At 40.1% G+C, this 16,114-nt stretch overlaps 2 protein-coding genes across 2 annotated transcripts; both read right to left on the bottom strand.

Moving 5' to 3' along the window:
- Positions 1-92: 92 nt before the first annotated feature.
- LOC116211556 (cytosolic enolase 3) lies at positions 93-8,307 on the bottom strand. Its single transcript, XM_031545999.1, has 13 exons — positions 8,009-8,307; positions 7,757-7,911; positions 7,368-7,542; positions 7,156-7,227; positions 6,921-7,037; positions 6,664-6,744; positions 6,175-6,251; positions 5,857-5,960; positions 5,388-5,486; positions 5,202-5,287; positions 1,357-1,443; positions 999-1,196; positions 93-493 (listed from the first exon to the last, which is right to left on the bottom strand). Exons 1-13 carry the CDS (start codon positions 8,111-8,113, stop codon positions 425-427), a joined length of 1,425 nt encoding a protein of 474 aa, XP_031401859.1. The 5' UTR covers positions 8,114-8,307; the 3' UTR covers positions 93-424.
- Positions 8,308-9,481: 1,174 nt separating this feature from the next.
- Positions 9,482-15,210, bottom strand: LOC116211554 (neutral ceramidase 1-like). The gene is made up of 10 exons (XM_031545996.1): positions 14,943-15,210; positions 13,895-14,256; positions 13,514-13,722; positions 12,546-12,890; positions 12,058-12,322; positions 11,703-11,973; positions 11,476-11,601; positions 11,200-11,263; positions 10,910-11,079; positions 9,482-10,030 (listed from the first exon to the last, which is right to left on the bottom strand). The coding sequence occupies exons 2-10, from the start codon at positions 14,233-14,235 to the stop codon at positions 9,482-9,484; spliced, it is 2,340 nt and encodes a 779-aa protein (XP_031401856.1). The 5' UTR covers positions 14,236-14,256; positions 14,943-15,210.
- Between the last annotated feature and the right edge of the window lie 904 nt (positions 15,211-16,114).

The following is a 16,114-nucleotide window of genomic DNA, read 5'->3' as shown; positions in this document are numbered from 1 at the left end:
TTCTTTGTTTCTTTTTCTAAACTCGGAGGGAAAGAGAGTGAACCCCAATAACAGAACTCGAAATTAAGCAATCACAAAGCACAACCAATCAATGAAAGAATTGAAAGATTTCGAGTCAGAACTGCTGATAGCTTCATCTGTCCACTTCACTTTTGACAAACTTGTGCAGACTGAGACTAGTTTCCTAATTGTCAGCAAATCCACACCAAAATCTGCACTGTATCATTACTAACAAACTCAGATTTTTTTGAAGAAGATTCTCTCTCTCCTAACTGTGGAGGTAGAGAATACAAATAAAATACACTTTCAAACCGGTAGGTTTACATACATCTGAGAGCAACAAGAGAAGCAAAACTAGCAGTGTATTGAAGACCACATTACCAGAGATTCTTATATAGCCGCCAAAAGTCCCATATTGCAACAATCAAGAGAGCTTCCAATCTTCACCTGCATAGACGGCTTGATCTCCAAGCTCTTCCTCAATGCGCAGCAACTGCAAACAATCCCGCACACCACTTAGCTCTTATTTTTTTCTACACAGGAATCTACAACCAATCAACCTTAACACAATTAAGACTTTCCAGTTCATGGACCCTATGAACGCTCAGAGGTACAAAAGAACAATGTCCAATAATTTGGGCTTAAACATTCCACTAGCATAGAATAGATGCCCTCAATTGTTAAAATTAACATCCCATTGCGAGTGTTAGAGGATGGATGTTTAGGCATGCCATCAAAAGGATATAGCAATACTCATAAAAGAAATCTGGGCCTTAGTGAGACGCTCTGTTCCTCAGCTGGAGGCCTAATGAGTGAAATAAATGCTTTAAAAGCTAAATAACAGTAGTTCCTCCCAAAAAAAAAAAACAAAACAAAAGAAAGAAAGAAAGAAAAGAAAATCATGGGTTCACAAGGGGTGCTCACGAAATGAAGGCTCATAAGAAATCATAAGATCCCACACGAATAACCTTGTGCACTAGAAAACAAAGAAAGCGGACCTGGTTGTATTTGGCCATCCTTTCTCCTCTACAAGGAGCGCCTGCTTTAATCTGGCCAGTGGCAAGCCCGACAGCAAGATCAGCTATGAAGGAATCCACAGTCTCACCACATCTATGTGATGTCACTACTCCCCAGCGCGCATCCTTTGCCAGCTTCACCACGTCTATAGCCTCTGTCACGGTCCCTATCTGATTCAACTGCATTCAAAATCTAGTGTTTAGTCACTACTTATGGTGCAAAACAACGCAAATCCAGAGTAACTTGTTTATCGCCAAATGTTCTGTCGCAAAAATGTTGGCATATTTTCCAAGGGAAAGAAAGGAAAGCAACAATCAACCAAAGCAACATTTCAGGTACCTTGAGTACAAGAGCATTGCAGGTGGACTCCTGAATTGCTCTCTCAACACGTTTTGGATTGGAAACCAGCAAGTCATCACCCACAACCTGACAAAATATAATTCAAATATAATCAATGACAATGATCTTAAATAATTAACTGACAAAAGAGGAGGTAGGAACCTGGCCTCCTCCTCCAAGTCTTTTCTCGATGACTTTCTAATTCACTTAGGTTGTGTGGACTTAGGTTTTGTCGGAAAGGCTTGGTCTAGCCCATATCAAACAGAGACTTGATAGAGCCATTGCAAATAGTGAATGGAGAATCCATTTCCCTAAGGCTGGGGTTGTACATCCTCCTGCTGCTAAATCCGACCACAACCCTATCTTAGTCAAATTGCGGATGGAATCATCCACCAACCCTGGGCCTTTTCGCTTCGAGGAGGCCTAGAGTAGGGATCCTTCAACTGCTGATGTCATTAAAAAAGCATGGCAAACACCTATCATAGGTTCAAAACCTTTCCAACTCTTCGGTAACATCAAAGTGGTAAAAAAAGACTTGAGAGGATGGAACAAGAACTATTTTGGCTTTTGTGATATGGGAATTGCAGAAACACTCGAACAAGTTGGAGGAGATACAATACCAAGACCCCACTGAACAGAACAGGGAGGAGGAGATCAGGCTTGAACTAGAGCTCGATGAACTACTGACCAGAAAAGACCTGATCTGGAGACAGAAGTATCGAGAGCTATGACTGAAAGACGGTGACAGAAATACCAAGTTCTTAGATCTCTCAACAGTTATCCGACGCCGTACAAATCATATTGAAGCAATCAAATTGGAGAATGGAGTTACAATCCAAGACCGAAGGACATTAGTAATTATTTTATCCAAAACTTTACGCACCTCTTCTCGTCCTCTAATCCCTCATTCCCTGCAGATCTAGAGGGGCTTATTAGCCCAATTATCACCGAGGAAGAGAATCGGAAACTTACTGACATCCCCACCATTGATGAAATTTCCCGGCCCTTAAAAGCTATACCAAACCTCAGAGCCCAGGACGCGACTGACTACCAACTCTTTTATATAGTTTTTATGGGGAGACAGTTCAACCTCTTCTCAACTCTTCTGTGCAATGATTTTTCCAAACATGATTTCTTTTTAAAAGAGTGGAATAATACTTTCATTACCCTTATCCCAAAAAAGCCAGGGGCTGCATATTTCAAAAATTTCCGTCCGATCAGCCTATGCAATGTTTCTTATATAGTAATTTCGAAAATTTTGGCTGAACGCTCAAACCCTTCCTTCATAGAATTATATATCCAAATCAAATAGTTTTTATTGAAGGAAGATGGATAAACGAAAACGGAATCCTTGCCCATGAAATACTTCATTACATGAAAAACAGCAAGCTGGTAGGGGCTTGATTGGAATGAAAATCGATTTTAAAAACTTTGGGTTTGATTCCAAATTATTTCCTAGATCGAACAATGTCTTTCCACAACTTCACTATACATTCTCATCAATGGATCTCCCCATGGGTACTTCAACCCGAAAAGAGGCCTCAGACAAGGCGATCCCATCTCCTCTTATCTCTTCATCATATCAACAGAAATCTTGTCTAGATTACTCTACAAGGCTGAGGCAAATAGTGTGATTAAAGGCGTTCAAATTAGTCGTGGCAGACCTACCATCTCCCATCTCATGTTTGTCAATGACTTACTCATCCTCTCAAGGGCCACAAACACTGACATTATTCATACAAAGGAAATCTTGGAGAAGTTTTGTTCCTAGTCGGGCCAACAAATTAATCTTGATAATCTGGGGCATTCTTCTCAAAAAATACCCAAGCCTCAAGGCGTCAAAGCATCAAGAACATGCTTGGAATGAAAAAGCTCAAGGCCGATGCTCAATATCTTGGCAATGCACTCTTTCTCCGCAAAAGGAAAAAGGAATCCTTTCAATTTCTTATCGACAAGATCAAAGGTAAGTTAGAGGCCTAGAAATCAAAGAAACTTTCATGGGCAAGTAGAGCGGCCCTCATTAACTCAGCCATTGGTAATACTCCAATATATATTATGTCTTTGTTCCATTTCTCAAAGACCACTCTAAATAAGATGGATCAGCTCACTAGACGATTATGGTGGGGAAGCAAAGAGAAAAAGTTCCTACTACGCCTCGAAAAGCTGGGATACCCTCTGCCAACCGAAAGCCTCAAGTGGCTTGGGTTTTAGAAGAGCAGAAGACTCCAATAAGGCCATGCTCTTCAAAATGGCTTGGGCTTTAACTTCAAACAAAAATAGCTCAATAACGAGGGCAATGAAAGCAAAATACGGCAATTTCCTATCCCCCAAACAAAGATCCATGACCAACTCATTACACATTTGGAAAGGGCTGCAATAGTGTCGCGACACCCTCTAGGTAGGTGCTTGCCACTCTATAGGTAACAGAACCTCAATTTCAATATGGAAGGACCCATGGGTGAAAAGTATAACAAATTTTAAACCTTTACTTGCAATAGATATTGACACCAACCATGGCATCAAGGTACGAGACCTAATGCTCTTCTACCCGAAAAGGTGGAATATTCCTTTGATCAGAAATATGTTCGATATTGATAGTGTGCTGAATATTACAAAGTTGCATCTCCCTTTATATTGTTTGGACTCCCACCTCTTCAGGAGTTCACACAATTCTTTTTATTGCTCTATCAAAGATCTCGATTCAATAAAAATTCTATGGTTAAATAGAAGTGCATATGGGATCTACAGATTCACCAAAGATTGAAAATCCACTTATGGAGAGTAGCAAGTGAATGCCTCCCCTGATTTGCTAAAAGTGGAACATCACGTCCCCTTTGTCAATCCGATTTCGATAATTTTACCCACCTATTTGGTGGTTGTATCTATTATTGAGTGGCATGGAAGGAATCACCATGGAACTTGATCTCAGATAATTTTCCTACAAGCTCTTTGTCTGATATTGTAAATTTTATTGTGCAGCCCCCTACTATGCTTTTTATTAATCACATAGATCATCTGTCTTTCTCAACTTATGGTGCTATTGTTCTCTACACTTTATGGAACCTAAGAAATGAAAGTTTGTTTGCAAGAACCAAGACCGAACTCAACCGAATGCTGCAACGCATCAGGAAAGCTTTCAGGGAGCATTCAAGCCCTAAAGACCATCAGCAGCCACAACCTTCGAACAGCTCGACAAATCCCCAGCCTAAAGCCTGCAGCCATCTCCAATGTCCTGGCATGTCGGAGAATTACCCCATTATGTTGGACCCTCTCCATGATCGAACTTTACAGCCCCTAAGAATCGCTGTACAGAACTTGAGACCTGGATGGTGGAAAATCAGCTCTTATGCAGCTTGGAGAGGAGACAAAGCATGCATATTAGGGGTAGCTCGGCTTCACAACCAGATCATCACCCAGTCATGGTGTGCACCCATCAAGACGACATCACTATGTTACGGTCCTTCTTGCCCTTTCCTTAGCCCATAATGCAGGATGGTCGAAAATTTGCATTGAAAATTGACACTTTATTAGTAGTAGATGCTTTTGCTAATTCCCGGAATGCTCCTTGGATAATCAAGAATATCATTTCAGACATTATGGTTTTATCTTCTCTTTTGTCATAATGTTGTTGCAGTTGGGTCCCTAGAGTGTAGAATTACCAAGCGCGTGACCTTTGTCAACTTGGCTTTAGTTTAGGCTGTGATGCTTTTACTATCTTCTAGGGATACCCTTGCAGTGACGTTTCATGATGTTCCTTACTATTTGCAATAACATTCAGTATTACTCATCAAAAAAAAAAGGAGGCACAGAGCGATTCGCATCCATAGTCAAGTGTCTAAGCAAACCTGGCAGATGTCAAGACTAGAAAAATATTTGGTGTGCTCCCAGTCCTCCTTGTCAAAGGGATCTTCAATTGATTCAATAGGATAATCTGATGCACAACAGACAAGTATTAACGAAAGAGAAGGCTGTATATATATATATATATATATAACCATTCACTGGATAAACTTCAAAGGAGGATGGGATACCGGAACAGAGTTCTTTGTACATGTCAATCATATCGTCCCCCGATTTGAAATTCTGGCCTGACTTGTTAGGAGACTTGGGGTCTAAATCATATTTTGTCCCTGAATGAACATAAGAGAAGATCAGTTCGCTATTTGCAACCCTTCAACATATAAAGCTACAGTGGTCTCAAGTTCTCAACTAATTAAATTGCATCAGTCCACAATGGACCCTAAATGTCTTTCGCATTCTTAGCACTCTCTAAATTGGCTGTTAATTTGTCCTTAAACTATAGACAATTTAGCACTTCAGTAAGACATCATTGTGCATAATCCACATTAATACAATATTCTTGTATCCAAGCTAATGCAATGCAAGTAATACCATGAAAATGATTATGCATGCCACTTAATTAATTGCTTGAATGAAACATTGCTATTTCCTTTCTTACTAACTTTGCATAAAAGCATTTCAATAAAAGATTATAATCACCTATGCAAAATTCAGTTGCCGCAACATCGAGTGCTATCTTTATTTTGTCGTTGTAGCCTGTTCTAGAAATAGCCTCTTTAACAAGATTTAGGCCTTCTGTAAAGCTGCAAAAAATTGTAGAAGACATAATTAAATTTTCAGCTAGCTCAAAATAATTACTCTAGCTCTACCCAGTCCATATATTATCCTGATGAGTGTGATATAACTACTCCTAAGATAGCAGATAATCCTAATTTATCTGCAACATATTCCGTCACCTATCATATCATTTGAGGATGACCAGAGGAAACTGGAAATGTACAGCAAATGTAGGATAACCTCGAAATGTTTGGGGCGAAACCACCATCTTCACCAACATTACATCCATGTGAACCATGTCTCTCTGAAATAACTTCCTGCGTTTTCATTAGAATAGAATAAAAGGTGGTGAGTGTACAAAAATTAAACCAAGATAATACTATATGTTGTGCATTTTTAAATTTGTGATATTCAGAGGAATGCATTCTTCAAGGTAACAAAAATATGATGGCCATTCAATTCAGTAATTACTCACCCAGCAAATAGGTACATTTTACATATAGATCCAATTAACTATTCCATAAAACAGTAGTGGCTAATTTCACACATACCCACGAATCATTAAAAGGACATTCATTAATACTCTTCAGACTCAGAGGTAATCACCTAAGACAAGGTCAACCTCTATAATTATTGAAATGTCGACGAAACATGGAGATTGAAGAGCTATCACCATGAAGTAAAACATTAATATAAAAATATATATACACAGCTTATTTCGAAGAAGACCTTCAAGTGATGATAGGTTTCGGCTCCCATTTGCAATGCCTCCTCAAATTTGCTTGCTCCAACCGGTAGAATCATGATTTCCTGGGGTATTTAAAACCAACTATTACTGTTACCACTAGTTGGCAAGCCTGAGTATCAAAGGGAAATAAACCAAGAGGCAACATGGAGGCAGAAATATTAAGGGATTAACAGACCGGCTAAATGATCTGAATAAAACTAGTAGCATTATTATTATTTAAAAGGGAAAAAAAAAAAACCTGAATAGCAAGGTTGTTGCCAGCATGTTTTCCTCCACTAATAACACTGAAGGCAGGGACTGGAAGAGTGAGGTTGGTTCTCCCAGCAAGATCAGCAATATGTTTATATAGTGGAACCTGTATTGTTGCATCATGAGCATAATTACAAAAATTAAAACACATGCACATACACAAACACATACATGCACAGCAGATGTTGGTTTAAAACATTAAATGAGAAACAAAAGTTACATGCCTCCTTTTCAGCAGCTCCAGCTTTGCAGGCAGCAATGGAAACAGCCAATATTGCATTAGCACCGAGTTCACCCTGAGAAGTATGTCATATTCCACATAACATATCTGCTAGTTCATGACTCAATATTGAGATATGAACAAAAACATAAAAGGGAAAAAAAAATGCTGGGAGACAATTAAGTATAATAGACAAATGATATCAACTATAGATACCTTCTTTTCGGTCTTGTCAAGGTCTATCATGGCCTGATCAATCTGAGATTGAAGAGTAGGATCCATCCCAATCAATGCTTCAGATATTCTGTCGTTTATATTCTTGACGGCCTTCATCACGCTATTTCCAAGATACATCCCCTTGTCCCCATCACGCAGTTCAACAGCTTCATACCTTAAAACATCAATTCAAGCCTTTAAGTCGCATTATATGGAATGTTTTTCTCAACTAGAAGCGTAGCAGTTCAAACATTTGAGTTTCATCAACTCTATTGAAAAATCACCAACTAATTGCAACCTTCTTTGGATTATTAGTTTCGTCTCCCACCAATTTATAGATAGCAAAGAAGATACGTAAAGTCGAGTTCCATGCCAGAATCAAATCTCACATTCCAGAAGGATCGCCGCTAGGAACTGAGGCTCGAAACATTCCTTTGTTAGTGTAGAGGTCCACCTCCACCGTAGGGATGCCTCTGCTGTCAAGAATTTGCCTCGCTTTTATCTTTCTTATTACAGAGGAAACCGCTTTCCGCATATGATTAGACTGCACAAGTTCAAAACACACTGCACATTAACAGAACTCGACTGAACGATTCGCCAGAATTGAGCTCAGCTAAAACGAGGGAGTGAGGAAGGATTACGATGAAGAGGACGGGATCGGGAGTCTTGGCCCTGACGGCGGCATTAACAGCATCTTCGATCTTGCGAGAGAGCATATGCTTGTCCAAGTACTCCTGTACCGACATTTCGAGCTCCTCTTCCTCCGGGGTACGGGACTTCCGGCGACGTCAGTAAGATGAATAGCAATGATCCGCAGCTAAAAATCTCAACGTAAGGGATCACTTCGGACAGAGGGAGGAGGAGCTGTGACTCGCGAGCGCCCAAGCTGAGCTGGAGATCGAGAACTCAGGACTCCACACTCACTCCACTATGGAGGAAGAGGAGAAGGAGGAGGACAGGAACGACGACCAAGCCCATTTATGAAAAGGGCCGAGGTTCGCAAAGATTCAGACCCGATGAGCCCACTCGGCCGACTTACAATACCAGATTTTAAGCCCACATGGCCCAGTAGCTGTTGAGCAAAATGACATTATCGTCCCTAATTTTGTATCAATTTTTTTAAAAAAGGCCACTGAATATGAGAAAATATGGAAGGGCGGGCGGTGGTCAAAAGCTGACGACCACGGCCCTAAGCAGGTCCCAACGGCCTCAAGATTCTCTAGCAACCTCATACTAGGTGGTAGTGGCCACCAGCGACCTTGATAGGGATCATGGTGGTTGGCATTGAGTCACCACCTTCCCTTTTCTTTATTTTTTCTCTTTTCTCTTTTTGAGAAAAGTATGATGATTCCAAGGCGGTGAAGGCTTAACGCTAGTCACTACCACCCAATTCATTTTATCAATGAACCCTGATGTTGCCCGACTTGGTTGACATGATTGTCGCCTCCTCTATCACTTTGTAATTCACTTTCTTTCTTTTTTTCCTGATTATTCTTTTTATTTTTGATTTTTTTAAATAAATTGATGGATACCTCGGTCTTTTCCATTTCATATCCCAATTCTATGCCGTGACGCCTTCCAAACAGATGATCGGGATATATGATACCACATATCCATGGGATTTCAAATACCTTCCCATCCCCCCTAAAATCCTAACCCAGCCAAGCGAGACTAAACGTAACCTATAGTAATCATACTTGTTTCTGTTTATCTCAATCCCCCGCCCCAAAAGTTTTTCTACTCTGTCAAAACCGACATCGTGCTGGAGACCGACTCTCAAGTGCCAGTCATTCAGGCACAATAGGAAAATGGCCTCGAGGAGCTTCGAATAACATCGCTAAATTAGACGTGCTTGTAGGAGGATGGGAGAATGGAATTTGAAAGTCACCAGCTTGTACTTTCAAGTCCCCAGCAGGCTCTTTTGATTGTTCTAGGAAGATTATTGTACTTATCGCACAGAGGCCCTAAAGACATACACACAGAGCTTTACGCTCTACAACAGGCATAGCTATATGAGATGAAGGGAATCCAAATACATATGCCATTCTAGATGCTTAGTCATGTATAAGCATTGGAAATAGCCTTTACAAGTAAAGAATATCTGTCGGGCTTCTTCAAGAAACTACAAATGCACTAGAAGATCCTGCGAAATGGCGAACAGAACCCATGAGTCCCTTCGCAGCACCAAAGTGCCTCACTCTATACACCCCAGGAGTTGCATAATCAGGAATTCTCCACTCTATAGTTGCCTGACTCCGGGGACTAAGCTTTGAAGGCCGAGACCATATGAACCTAAGGCAGAAATCATCATCATCATAGGCCGGAACCCATGTATCTGTCCCTTGGAGCTTCTCAACGAGGGTAAATGTGCCCTCGGTCATCAAGTCGTTCCGAGGACAAGCCGACCAGAAAACGACTTTAACCAAACTGCCCCTCTTGAAGGTCGAATTTTTGGGCACATCAGATACAACGTCTCCAAAGTTCATCCCTGCTGGTGTCGCATCCATCACAACAGGAGTAAGTAAGCTTATCTGCTTGCTCAGGAGATCAGGCGGCTGTGGACCTGATTCAACAGGTTGCCCGCTCAGGAGGGCACTTGCAAGTTTCTTGAATTCCTGAATGTAAGAGTTGAGAGTGTAGGGACCATACAATGTGGAGGCACCCTGTGAAAGTATCACATAAATACCAGTTTAAGTTTCTGGATCGCAATAACAAACTTAAACAGTAAAAGTCCTGAGCATTAATGAAAGGCACCAACAAAAATTGCCTTCCGTCAACCTACCTTCCCTTTACTGTAATGGTCACGCTTGATACACCGGAATTGAAAGGAATAGAAATGGAATGGATATTTCATCCTTTCCTCCATTTCTTTCTTTATTGCCTCTTTTATAAGTTGAAAAAAATATTCCATTATACGATCTTTTTTTCTCCAACTTCATGGAATAATATTTTCAAAAAACTTAATTAAATGCTCATTCCATCATATCAACCGGCTTTTAATTAAGTATGATATATTTTCTTTGAGGTTCATATATCATATATAGATAAGTTCATCCGTTTTAACTACACTCCTCCACATTTTCATTTTTCTCTCAATAAAATTATATTTCACATTATAGAGCCCATTCCTTTCCATTCTACCATATCAAACATGACCTAACAAAGTCCTAATTTTCAGTTCTTCTTTTAAAGTAAAAATGGTGTTTATTTATTTATTTTCCTTTTTTCAATTAGTTAGAAAGCAAAAAAAATTTTTCGTATATTCATCAAAAAACACATCTTCTAGCATGTAATCCCAATAGGAAGTGAAGAATACAATGGCAATGATTAGAATTTCGCTATGCATCTACTCACTTAACCAACTACTGCGGAAATAAAGTGCACATGCCCCTTACGATGATTGGTCATCACTCAGGAAGGACGAAGATCATGTTCATTCAAAAAATTCTTTCGTGCAGGTATCTTCTGTCACCATAGTAATATATGGGAAATTTAACATTCCTTCTACCAAAAAAAAAAATTTTAATGATATGCGTACTGACCTCATATCTCTGCACTTGGTACTCTTCAAAAGTTGTTATATACTGTGAGTAGGTATTAGTCAACCCAGCTATAACAACATGGACATTGTCATCGAACTGTCCATGACTGCCACTTGTGAGGACTGACTTCACAGCATCACGAAGCCGTCTCCCTGCCATAGTTGTGAATTCTGCGAGAATAATGTAACAAAATCTCCAAGAGTTAAAATAATTTGATGAATGCTGTTAATTGCATTTGCTTCATGGGTCAAGCCAAACATGAATGCAGAGATCTGACATTAATTTCCTACCTCCTGGTACACTGAGAATTACCAGCTGCCCTACCCTGAGGATCTGAATTGGAAGAATTGAAGGCTACACAAACCAAGACAGTCATATTCATATAAACATCACGCTCATAGAGAACAATTGACATATGGTAGAATGAATATAAACCAAAACATTCTTTCCAGGATAAGACATGCAACGAGTGCAGGAGGCTCAAGATCAAGTAAACTTTTTTCCATTCTAAAGAGTAATCAGCGAGTGGTAATGTTCCGCATTTTTAAGTTATATGATGAACTCACTGCCCAATCATATGGCTGCTTCATTTCACCAGTATCGAGCAATATAGGCTTTGGGTGTTGGCAATCAACTTGTTCCTGCCCTGGTGTTTTAAGTAGGTTACGCACCAACCTCCAGAAGGGATTTCCCTGATACATCACGGATTAGAACATTGCCACAAGAGTAGTAAGGCAGTACATGGCAGAAAGTAAACAAAAGTTTTGACTTAAGAGTCTCAATTGAGCATTACCTTGTCATCCCCTTGCTTGAAGTCAAAAGCACCCGGTCCATCAGTAGTTCCTGCAGCAAATGCAAAACCCATTGCAGCAGGACAAGTCTTTACCACCTCAGAAGCTCCACTCCGATTGGTCATTGTCACCTCATTATTGGAGAAGTCCAAATAAATTTGACGGTAGTCAACCTTGCCCTTCAATTGTTCAGATGCTTTGTTGAAGAGATCGACAGCTTTTTTAAATTGCCTCTCCCCAATAATACGTGTGCTCTCAAATTCATCTGGATAACTGAGAAATCAAGTAAAAACGTTCCATTTAGTCTCTCATAAGCAAAAGGTGTCTAAAGTTTCCAGAAAGCTTAATGACAAATACCCGGGTCCACGGCCATAGCATAACTCATTCTTGCCACCACAGGTACTATGATTGAAGTCACAGGGTAACCCAGTGTCTATACAAAATGCCCCTAGCACATTAGGGCTGACATCTCCACAGTTTGTTTGACAAAATGCAGAAACAAATGCAGGCTTCTCAGCCTGCCTGAGAGCACTCCTTACACGTCTTGCAACACTCAAAATCTTTGTTGCCGGTTGACCAGAGGGAGATTGGAAAGAGGCAGCAAGCTCCAACAACTCATGATCTAGAAAATAAGGTAGAAATACAGCACCATAAATAAACTTCTCAAATGCATTGAGGTGATACATGTCAGCTTGCAAGATAAAGCATGTTTGCATTTCAGACATTTTTCAAACATGGGAAATCATTGTTACTTTTAGGATCCCAGTGAAAGTCAAGGGAAACAATTATTATTTCCATGCTTATAAGAATTTATTAGGGTTACGGAAGGGAAGTGACAGCCTTACGATTCTCCTGAATGTCTGGGATAATATTTGAGACTCTTCGAGGAATCCCATCTGCCTCAACATCATCAGAATAGGACCTTTCAACAATGTTCTTGCCAAACCAATCTTCCATGAATCGAGCAGCTGCCCCTTTGTTATCCCCACTAATCAATGAGTTTGAACGACTCATTGATGTTCCGTGTGTTGCAAACCAATTAAAGCTGCCCACTGGACCCCATTCGTTGTCAACAAATTTCAAAAGGGTCATCTCCTTATCAACGTCATACTTATACTTGTTGCGCTCTGTTGCAGGGTTGTTGAGATAAGCACTAGGACTGCGATTTACACCAGCATCCAAGATCTCCCCTGCAAATTATAAGCACATGAGCTTGAGAAGAAGATCGCCTGCAGAAAGGAAAAGAATAACAATTTTTCTAGAATTCATTGAGTCCCCAATACTATATTCCTCATTAAGGGTTCAGGGGGGGAGGGGTTTGGAAGGTTATGAAAGGTTAATGAGGGGAAGGTTTTGAGGGGGAATGGCGGGGTTTCAAAACCTTTGTTTGGATAGAGCTCATTAACGGGTTTGGAAGGTTCTGACTGGATTTGTTCTGTTATTTCAGATTTTTTTAGGGGTCGAAATGTCAAATTTGTTTTCTTTTTTTATAAAGAAATGCACGAAAACCTCCTAAACCTCCCAATTTGGAGGGTTAGGATTGTGACCTTTGGAGGTGTTTCAAACCCCTCCAAAACCTTTATAAAATTCTGCCAAAAGGTTTTTGGAGGGGTTTGTAACATCTCCAAACCCTCCCCTCCGAAAACCCCCAAACCTCTCAATCCAAACATAGCGTAATGGTCGCTCGAAATTTTTCAAAAGTATTTCAAACGCTAGAAAGTAAGATATAATCTTGGAGCCTATATATCATGGACAGGTGCATTGCAGCCCATGAAACAGACAGGAAAACATGAAAGTAAGTTTACTCTCTTACCTTTGTTCACGAAAATCGAACCAGGCCTAAGATTTTCATGAGCTTGTATGATGCTCTTCTCAATACCATCTACAATAACATCGAAGGACTGTCGGACAAAGCCAAGAGATGTCACGATATATGTAACATATTGGAGATAGCCGCCAGGGCCGGCATGGGTGTGAATCCCACTGATAGCTACATTCTTTTCAGTATACAAGTCGCCATATCTGCCAAGATTTGAAAGTGTTAATTAGTGACTAAAAATCAGCTTTTAGAGTGCACGTATGGTAATAGAGAGATGCAATTTTCATCTCCCCCAACATTTCACTACTATTAAACTAGATTGGATTATAAATGAGACAGCAGCAAAGGAGTATGATAGCAAGAGAAAATCATCACCTCGCTTTCAACCTCTCAATCACTTTAATCGTGACCAGTTGCGATGCCATGCAAGCATCGAGATTCACGAATACCACACAGTTTCCCTGCGGCTCTGCCACAATAAATGTGCGTGCTCGCAGCCTGAAGTGGACGCCTGAGGCAATCTGTTCTGTATTTGCATACCCCATCATATTGACATCGGCTGCTGGACCAGTGATGTCATAGCTACCAAGACCAATTAAATAATTGGAATCAGAGAGCACTCCTCTACTACTCTGCAGAAGAAGTGCTAGAGCAATCCATAGCCAAAGCGTTGACAATGGCCTCTGAATCCTGAGAATAAAGAGAGAGCTCTCCATCGTGTTTTCTCGAGAAATGACCTGGTGATCAATCAACAACTATATCATTTGCCTGGATCCAACAACTATAAATTGTCAAACTTTATCTCCATGGAATTAAAGAAAGCAAGGAGAATTCAGCCATCCAAAAAAAAAAAGGAGAAAATAATAAAAATTGGTAAACTGACGTGCACGCTAGAAGTGTGTCGGAGTCGGAGTGGTGAATTGAATTACAGAAAACTTTGGGATGCTAGATCGGTCCGGCGAAGTGCGTATGAATGAAAGCAAATGAAACACATGAACTGTCTACCACGAGAGAGGAAGAGGGTCGGAAGATCAATTTAATGTTTCCCCGACATGGTGGTACAATTGGCATTTAGGTGGGGAAAACGCACTTTTTGTTGTTCCTACTACTTAGGCGAGGCGATAGAAACTGAATATCGAATTCAAGTAAAGCTCAATCCCGAAAAAAATACTCGATACGGCTCCACCGGCCAAGACCTCAATCCATAGTTTTTCAGGATGCTAACAGAAAGGTTTGGAGCGCGCTCGGCCGATCATTCCATTCCACGTCAGAGAATCAGAAATGGAAACGGAAAGAGCATTAGCGTAGGGACGGCACCAGCAGACTCCACTAACGGAACATGATCTTCAACGAAAAACAAAAGCAAACCCTAATAAGAAGCGAAACAGCAGCAGAGCTGAAAATTTTTTGGAAGACCGCGTACCTCTACTACGGTGGTCAGCACTCAGCAGCTCACGGGCTGAAGCTGCAGTTGCATGGGGAAGGCTATTTGAGCTGCAGAGTCTATGAATCTGCTTGGCTTTATATGGACCCAATCAAAAGCAGCAAGAATCTGCAGGATGGAAAGAGAGAGAGAGCAGAGATGAGCTTCCCTTCTCCGTGGGATTGCGATGGGAAGAGGAGTCAAAAGAGTACACAACCGGTTGCAGCGAAGGGAAGGCAAAGCGGAATGTCTATGTTTTTTTTTTTTATTTTTTTAAATTTTGTTATGATATGAGGATGAAGGAAACACCATAATGACAGTAGCTTCTCCGAATTATTTATCTTTGAGGAGGAAAAAATAAAAATAAAAAAGGCGGTTGACTGGTGGGTGCACGGTGAGCTGAACCCAAATTAATCATCAATTTATGTTGCTAACAATGGTACACTTGAGTTATTCCCAACAATTGCAATGTCTGTAATTATACATTAAAATACGTATACTTTACAAGAGTAAACATACCATTTTTTAAAAAAAAATTGTGATTACGTGGAGCTCGATACAATGTCATTATAAAATAATTCTTCTTTTCACTGTTGATTTTATTTAGGAGACTGATGATTTTTTATTTGAGGTGATTCAGCTTGGCTTCAAATAGTGAGCAACAGGCACTTAATACTTTCTTCTTCTTTTTTTTGGGTGAATCGCACTTATACTTTAGAGTCACGCGAATTCTATTCCTATAATGTTTGTACTTCGATTTCCAAATAAAAGCAATACGTTACTAGAAAAGGCTTGCGAATGAACATAATTTGATGGACGATTTTCACAAGCAAGCATCTGTAAGGGGACAAAAACAAGGCCGAGCAGATCATCATCATTATACATCAAACAGAAGATATGAGCCAAAATAGAGGATTTCCTGTTCACACTCATACGTGATCGCCCCGGTTTTGAAGGGTGAAAACAACCTTACCTTAATCATTCGATATATTCCAATTGAGGAAATATCTAAGAAATTCTGGTGGGACCTACTTATCTTTTGAGATTTTGTATCCTCGAAAATTGAATAATAAGGTTGGTTTGGGTTTGTATTCCATCCATATAAAAAATAATAATTGAAAGAATTTATTATTAAAAAATAGTCGTAATAAAAAAATATGAGCGTGAATTTA

Source organism: Punica granatum, chromosome 6 (genome assembly GCF_007655135.1).
Source record: "Punica granatum isolate Tunisia-2019 chromosome 6, ASM765513v2, whole genome shotgun sequence".
Classification (NCBI taxonomy): domain Eukaryota; kingdom Viridiplantae; phylum Streptophyta; class Magnoliopsida; order Myrtales; family Lythraceae; genus Punica; species Punica granatum.
This window is presented reverse-complemented; position numbering and strand designations above follow the sequence as displayed.